At 54.6% G+C, this 7,819-nt stretch overlaps 1 protein-coding gene across 1 annotated transcript; it reads right to left on the reverse strand.

Annotated features, from left to right (window-relative positions):
- Nucleotides 1-667: 667 nt before the first annotated feature.
- OTOS (otospiralin) lies at nucleotides 668-2,194 on the reverse strand. Its single transcript, XM_006077168.4, has 4 exons — nucleotides 1,940-2,194; nucleotides 1,567-1,648; nucleotides 1,450-1,476; nucleotides 668-930 (listed from the first exon to the last, which is right to left on the reverse strand). The coding sequence occupies exons 1-4, from the start codon at nucleotides 2,036-2,038 to the stop codon at nucleotides 746-748; spliced, it is 393 nt and encodes a 130-aa protein (XP_006077230.4). The 5' UTR covers nucleotides 2,039-2,194; the 3' UTR covers nucleotides 668-745.
- Nucleotides 2,195-7,819: the final 5,625 nt, after the last annotated feature.

A 7,819-nucleotide genomic window follows, 5' to 3' on the forward strand; every position in this document is an offset into this window, starting at 1 on the left:
AAAGCTGGTTGCAGCCCAGGAAACCAATTTCTTCACCATCTGACCAAGTGTGACCTGCAGCTCTTGCACCTGGGCGGTGGGGTCCCCACCATAGAGCAGCTATCCCAGGGCGGGAGGACAGTCCCTGACATGCTGTCCGTGCTGTCTGTGTGGCCTTCTGCTCCTCGGGGCCCAGGATGGGCAGCCCACTCCTCCCACCCCCGAGTCCCTGAGCCTGAAGCACTGGTGGTCACATTCTGGGGGCCTTCTGCTTGCAGACCCAGCGCCCAAGCGCCTGGAGATCCTCAAAGACCAGCTGCCCCGGGGTGAGCTCAGCGTGACGGGTGGTACCTCCAGCCCAGGGTGGCCACTGCAGGTCTGCTCACTGCCCAGCTCGGTGGCCAAAGGTGGGGGCTCTAGGGCAAGCCTGCCTGAACAGGATCTGGGTTCTGTCAACAAGCCAGGCAGTTGCCTGGTGTCTGTGTCCCTCAGTTTCCCCACCTGCATTCCAGGGCCCCTCCTAGGTTCAGCGGGAGGATGCGGGAGAATCGCAGCTGGTGCTCCGTGGACAGAGCCTATTGTCTGAGCTCCCTGACGGTCAAGAGGGGCCAGGCTGGTTCATCAAGCAAGAGGAAGAAGAGCTGAGTGGAGCCACTTCTCCAAAGAAAACCAAGACCCACCACGGGTATGGTGCACTCAAGTCAGGAGTTTATTGAGGACGAGGCTGCCCAGCTCCCGTGGGGCCGGGGGCCCCTGGCCCAGATGCTCACTCCTCTCTGTAGGGGACATGGAAGCCCAGGGTGGTCCCCAGGGGGAAGTGGGCGAAGAAGGTGCGGGCCATGTCCTCCAGCTGGGGGTAGGCCCCCAGGGCCTGGAAGTGCTGCACGTAGTTCCAGAAGTCAGATGTGGAGAAAGGCCAGTAGGGCATGGCCGGCAGCTCGGCGTAGGGGTCTGGAGGGAGGCACCCAATTCAGGGGCTGGGCCAGCCCGCGGTGCCTGGGGGCACAGGACCTGGTCCTCCGGGAAGCGGGCTGAGTTGGCCCTGCCCCTCTGAGCCCCTGGCTTGGGGCGGAGGAGGGGACCGGGGCCAGGGGAGGGGAGTCTGGCCCCGTCGTCCTGGAGACACTGAGCTGGTGGAGACACCGTGGTGGGATGTGGGGGCGCCCGAGGGGGGCCCAGAGGGACCCTGGTCCCCAGGCCTGGACACTCTGCCCCGAGATGGGGAGTCTGAGGTGGGCATGCCCAGTCCTGGGGGGTGAAGGGTCCCTCCTGCCCAGTGTGTCCCCAGGGAAGAAGCTCCAGTCCCTCTCCCTGTGGGGCTCGACCTCCAGCTGACCCAGGGCTTCCGCCTCACCAGCTTGGGGCAGAGGGTGACTGCCACCCGGCCCCCCTTCTGCCGGGACTGGACACCCAAGACCAGAAACAAGACCCACACCACCCACGAGACCAGAGACGAGAGCCATACAGTACCTCCCTCCTCCTGCACCGGCTTGGTCCCTGCGAGGGAAGGGAGAGCAGTCACCCTGAGGCCCCCGGGCGGGACCCCACCGCCCACCGGGACAGCGCAGGACGACAGGCGGCCCCCACCTGCCAGAGGCGCCAGCAGGAGGCAGAGCGCCAGCCCGGGCAGCAGGCGGGCCAGCATCTTCCCCAGGGCGACCCCAGCGACCTGCAGCCGGAGGAAGCCAGACGGGTGAGACCCCCCGGCCCCAGACCCCTGCCTCCCCCTGCCGCCCCCGGACCCCTGCCTCCCCGGACCCCCGCCTCCCCCCACCACCCCCAAGTGGGCACCTCCCAGGAAAACAGCTCTGGTAAAAAGACAAGTTCTCAGTGTTCTCATGGCAACTTCGATGTCAGTGGCCTCGTCCTTCTGGGGCTAAGCCCACGATTCAGAAGCGGGCGGCCTATCTCTCTGAACTACTTAAGGACGGACCCGGGTGTTTGCCCTCCTGGTAGTTACCTTGCAGCTGCTCTCGTCGGCCCTGCAGCCTGAGGGGCTCCTGCCGCAGGCACTCAGGCTCCTCTTTATAAAGGGCCGGGGAAGAGACGTCACCTCCATGAACCGTCAAACCTCTGGCTTCATCCCCGCCCAGAGAACTGAGGGTGCCTGTGACCCTGGCAGACGGCCAGGAGTCCGTCCACTTCTGGGAGTCTGATCCAGAGATCAAATGGGAGAAAGCTGTCTTTGCACAGAACGAAGATGTTTAGGACTGAATTCAACATCGTTTCCCAAAATAAACCACTTCCTTTCTACCAGGAGAGAAACAGCCTAAGTCTGATGAGGTTGCAGGAACAGAGCAATCACAGGGCTGCCCCAGGGACAGGCAGGCAGGACGGGACCCTTGGGGAGCCACCAGCAGCCCCTGCCCACAGGTCACTCTTGAGCCCAGAGATGGCAGGAAGGGAGGGTGTCTCCAGACTGGCACCTTCCAGCTTCCCTGCAGTGATGAAGTGTCTCCAGGCAACACAGCTACTTAGGGGGTGACCATCACGGTTCCCCAGGTGTGGGGTACTGATCCCCAGATAGGGAAGAAGGATTGTTACCAAGGCCACACTCGCTCTGCTCGCTGAGAGATGAGGTGTTGAGGCAAGGAAAATGACTTTATTCAGAAAGCCAGCTGACCAAGAAGACAGCGGGCTGTCCCCTCAAAATAACCATCTTTTCGGGGCCTGGATGCCAGGTTCGTTTATAGATCAGAGATGGGGGGAGCTGAGAAGCAAAGTAAAAAGGCCATTAACCTTGCAAACTGCTCCTAGAATGGCAAGTCTCAGGCAGGGGACGCGTCGATTTCTTCCTTCCTGCCGTCTACTGGTGGACCGGGTTCTGAGCAAAGGCACTTTGGTTTAGTCAGGTGGAGCAGCAGGATTCTCGGAAGCAGGCCCTTCTGTATGATCCTAATAACAAAAGCGATGGAAAGCAAGTCACCGTGGAGTCAAAATTGGCCTCTTCCCTGCAACAGGGTGTCTTCTGGCAAAGAAGACCTGGCAGAGTTTAGGGGTTCTGGTCCCAGCTTCACCAGGAGAGGTGGTCTGCTCAACCTTCCTGCCACGCGGCCACACTCCAGACCGGACCCTGGGCTTTGTTCTTAGAAACCCAGTTTCTGTTGTGCCTACAGGAGAGGAGTTCTCTTAGGGCAGCTGTGCTGGGGTCTTCAGCTGGGCAGTCTGTGACTGTATCAGGGTCCCTAGACCACCCCCACATTGGCTGGGGGGACCCCCAGGACTCAGCTGAAATTCAGGACAGAGAAAGGATGCAAAGCGACATCAGTGAGAGGAAGAGGCAGGCGGGGACAGGCCGGGGACCAGGCGTGAGCTTCCAGAGCCCCGCCCCACACGCGACATCCCCCCACCCCCGCCACCAGCCAGCAGGTGCTATCTTCCCAGGAGCCCAGTAGACACGCAGCACCCGGGGCTTTTACTGGGGGTCGGGGTAGGGGTCACAGGCAGCTGTGCCTGGGGAAGGTTCCAGACCCCCAGAGGAAGTGCTCCGCTGGCAGGAGCCTCACTCTGCACAGATGTTTAGAGGCAACGAGGCCTTCCTCCTCCCCAAGGACCCTCCCCAAGCTCCAGCCCAGGGCCAGCCTCACGGGAGTCCCTCCTGAGCAGGTCGGCGGCTCTCTCGAGGGGACAGGTGGGCCTGCCTGTTAACTCTTTGCACAGCGTAGTTTCCTGGTTCTTTGTTTCCTGGGCTAGAAATTTAAGCTCTGAGTTCACTGTTTTCATTTCCCACATTCTCCAGCACACATAGAAGCTGCCAAGCCCAGTCCTTACTCCACAGCCTCACTAAAGGGCAGCAGCCTCCCGGTCACCGGCACCTTGGGGTCACCCTCACCTCCCGGGTCACCCTCACCTCCCGATCACCAGCACCTCCCGGGTCACCCGCACCTCGGGGTCACCCGCACCTCCCAGGTCACCCGCACCTCCTGATCACCCACACCTCCTGGGTCACCAACACCTCCTGGGTCACCCGCACCTCCTGGGTCACCCACACCTCCTGGGTCACCCACACCTCCCGATCACCCGCACCTCCTGGGTCACCCACACCTCGGGGTCACCTGCACCTCCTGGGTCACCCACACCTCCTGGGTCACCCACACCTCGGGGTCACCCACACCTCCCGGTCACCTGCACCCCCTGCAGCCTCTTGGCTCTGGGACTTGACTTTGCACTTGGTACCATGGTTGACAGAGGCCCCTGACCACTGGGAACAGCAGCGTTGACGTCAGACCAGAGAACCAGCTCTCGAGACCACCCTGACCCGTCTGGTCCCCTGGGCCGCTCCCCTGCCTCCACTAGTCTGCTGACAGGGCCACTAGGAGCCTAATGGGATGGGGGGTGGTATGTAGGAACAGGACTTATATGGAGTGTGTGTGTAGGGGGAGCTGAGGAAGTGGAGTCTGGAAGGAGCGAGGGAAGCGGTCTCTGTGTGGCTCTCACGTCTGTGCTTTCAAGGCCCAGCATCTCAGTGAGCCTGGGACCCCGATGTTGAGGCAGAGCCGGATGGGGGCAGGGAGCGAGGACCAGCCCGTCCTGCCGCCATCGTCATCGCTAATGTTGTAGTGAAAAGGAAAGAGGGGAATGAGCTTTGTCTTCCCCCTTCCTGAGAACAAAGACAATACAGAGCACAGTGAGCAGGCCTGAGCGTTCCTAGTCGTTTTGCTTTAAGGGCTCCAATGCTGCGTGTCTGTAACTAAGTTTGCTTTTCTGCCCCCTAACGCTGCAGGAGCTACAAGTCACGTTTTCTCCTTGGACTCTGTGCTAAATGCATCCCCTGTCTGGTGTTTACCCTGACAACACGCTTCCCCTTGTGGTTACACATCAGGCTGCCGAGCCGCCTAACTGCCAGACTCAGTTACTGGGTGACTGACGCCAGTTTATGACTGTCTCTGAAACAAGGAAGGAATCAAGATCCTATCCCCTTTGTTCCTCATCACTGAATCCTGACTGTGAGCCCTTGCCTTATACAAGCCCCTAGACTCCTTATGGGTGAGGGCGGGGGGCGGTGGGTACAGTTCTTAAGGCATGAACCTACTGTGTCCCCCTCTCTGCTGGCTGAGAGTAAAATCTCCTTTCTATCTCCTCCAAACCCTGTCTCTCTATTTTTCATTCGGCTTCAAGACCAAGATTTTGGTGGCAACGTTAATAATTTCATGTGTGAAGACGATGTGCAAATGTCCCTATGATGTTAGGAAAAACTGAAATAAAATTACCAGTACTTATTTTACAACTGTTTACTTAACAAAAACACTCAGTGTAGACAAAGTCTACGATCAACGAGCAGTGATGATGTTGGGAGCTATAGGTATATGCTTTTTCTTCTTTCTGGGTATAACATATTCCTTAATTTATTTTTTTTTAATTTTTATTTTATATTGGGGTACAGTTGACTGGTGGCTCCGTGGTAAAGAATCTGCCTGCCAGTGCAGGAGACTCGGTTCAATCCCTGGGTCGGGAAGATTCCCTGAAGAAGGAAGTGGCAACCTGCTCCCGTACTCTTGCCTGGAGAAACACGTGGACAGAGGAGCCTGGTGGCCTCAGTGCACAGGGTCGCAAAAGAGCCGGACAGGGCTCGGCGGCTAAACAAGCAAAGGAGTCGATTTACAGCGTTGTGCTGACTTCAGGTGTACAGCAAGGCATGTCGACAGTGCACCTGTCTGTTTCAGAGTCTTTCTCCATTCACATTACTGCAGAGTATTGAGTAGCGTCCCCTGTGCTATATACTAGGTCCTTGTTGATTATTTTATATATAGTAGTGTATCAGTTCAGGTCAGTCGCTCAGTCGTGTCTGACTCTTTGCGACCCCATGAATCGCAGCACGCCAGGCCTCCCTGTCCATCACCAACTCCCACAGTTCACTCAGACTCACATCCATCGAGTCAGTGATGCCATCCAGCCATCTCATCCTCTGTCGTCCCCTTCTCCTCCTGCCCTCAATCTTTCCCGGCATCAGGGTCTTTTCAAATGAGTCAGCTCTTCACATGATGTGGCCAAAGTACTGGAGTTTCAGCTTTAGCATCATTCCTTCCAAAGAAATCCCAGGGCTGATCTCCTTCAGAATGGACTGGTTGGATCTCCTTGCAGGCCAAGGGACTCTCAAGAGTCTTCTCCAACACCACAGTTCAAAAGCACCAATTCTTCAGTGCTCAGCCTTCACAGTCCAACTCTCACATCCATACATGACCACTGGAAAAACCATAGCCTTGACTAGATGGGCCTCTGTTGGCAAAGTAATGTCTCTGCTTTTGAATATGCTATCTAGGTTGGTCATAACTTTCCTTCCAAGGAGTAAGCGTCTTTTAATTTCATGGCTACAATCACCATCTGCAGTGATTTTGGAGCCCAAAAAAATAAAGTCTGACACTGTTTCCACTGTTTCCCCATCTATTTCCCATGAAGTAATGGAACCAGTTGCCATGATCTTCGTTTTCTGAATGTTGAGCTTTAAGCCAAGTTTTTCACTCTCCTCTTTCACTTTCATCAAGAGGCTTTTAGTTCCTCTTCACTTTCTGCCATAAGGGTGGTGTCATCTGCATATCTGAGGTTCTTGATATTTCTCCTGGCAATCTTGATTCCAGCTTGTGTTTCTTCTAGCCCAGTGTTTCTCATGATGTACTCTGCATATAAGTTAAATAAGCAGGGTGACAATATACAGCCTTGATGTACTCCTTTTCCTATTTGGAACCAGTCTCTTGTTCCATGTCCAGTTCTAACTGTTGCTTCCTGACCTGCATATAGGTTTCTCAAGAGGCAGGTCAGGTGGTCTGGTATTCCCTCTCTTTCAGAATTTTCCACAATTTATTCTGATCCACACAGTCAAAGGCTTTGGCATAGTCAATAAAGCAGAAATATGGAACTCTCTTGCTTTTTCCATGATCCAGCGAATGTTGGCAATTTGATCTCTGGTTCCTCTGCCTTTTCTAAATCCAGCTTGAACATCTGGAATTTCACAGTTCACGTATTGCTGAAGCCTGGCTTGCAGAATTTTGAGCATTACTTTACTAGCATGTGAGATGAGTGCAATTGTGCAGTAGTTTGAGCATTCTTTGGCATTGCCTTTCTTTGGGATCGGAATGAAAACTGACCTTTTCCAGTCCTGTGGCCACTGCTGAGTTTTCCAAATTTGCTGGCATAGTGAGTGCAGCACTTTCCCAGCATCATCTTTCAGGATTTGAAAGAGCTCAACTGGAATTCCATCACCTCCACTAGCTGTGTTTGTAGTGATGCTTTCTAAGGCCCACTTGACTTCACATTCCAGGATGTCTGGCTCTAGGTCAGTGATCACACCATCATGATTATCTGGGTCGTGAAGATCTTTTTTGTACAGTTCTTCTGTGTATTCTTGCCATCTCTTCTTAGTATCTTCTGCTTCTGTTAGGTCCATACCATTTCTGTCCTTTATCAAGCCCATCTTTGCATGAAATGTCCCCTTGGTATCTCTAATTTTCTTGAAGAGATCTCTAGTCTTTCCCATTCTATTGTTTTCCTCTATTTCTTTGCACTGATCGCTGAGGAAGGCTTTCTTATCTCTTCTTGCTATTCTTTGGAACTCTGCATTCAGATGTTTATATCTTTCCTTTTCTCCTTTGCTTTTCGCTTCTCTTCTTTTCACAGCTATTTGTAAGGCCTCCCCAGACAGCCATTTTGCTTTTTTGTGTTTCTTTTCCATGGGGATGGTCTTGATCCCTGTCTCCTGGACAATGTCACGAACCTCAGTCCATAGTTCATCCGGCACTCTATCTATCAGATCTAGTCCCTTAAATCTATTTCTCACTTCCACTGTATAATCATAAGGGATTTGATTTAGGTCATACCTGAATGGTCTAGTGGTTTTCCCCACTTT

The sequence above is a fragment of the Bubalus bubalis genome, chromosome 6 (genome assembly GCF_019923935.1).
Source record: "Bubalus bubalis isolate 160015118507 breed Murrah chromosome 6, NDDB_SH_1, whole genome shotgun sequence".
Taxonomy (NCBI): Eukaryota; Metazoa; Chordata; class Mammalia; order Artiodactyla; family Bovidae; genus Bubalus; species Bubalus bubalis.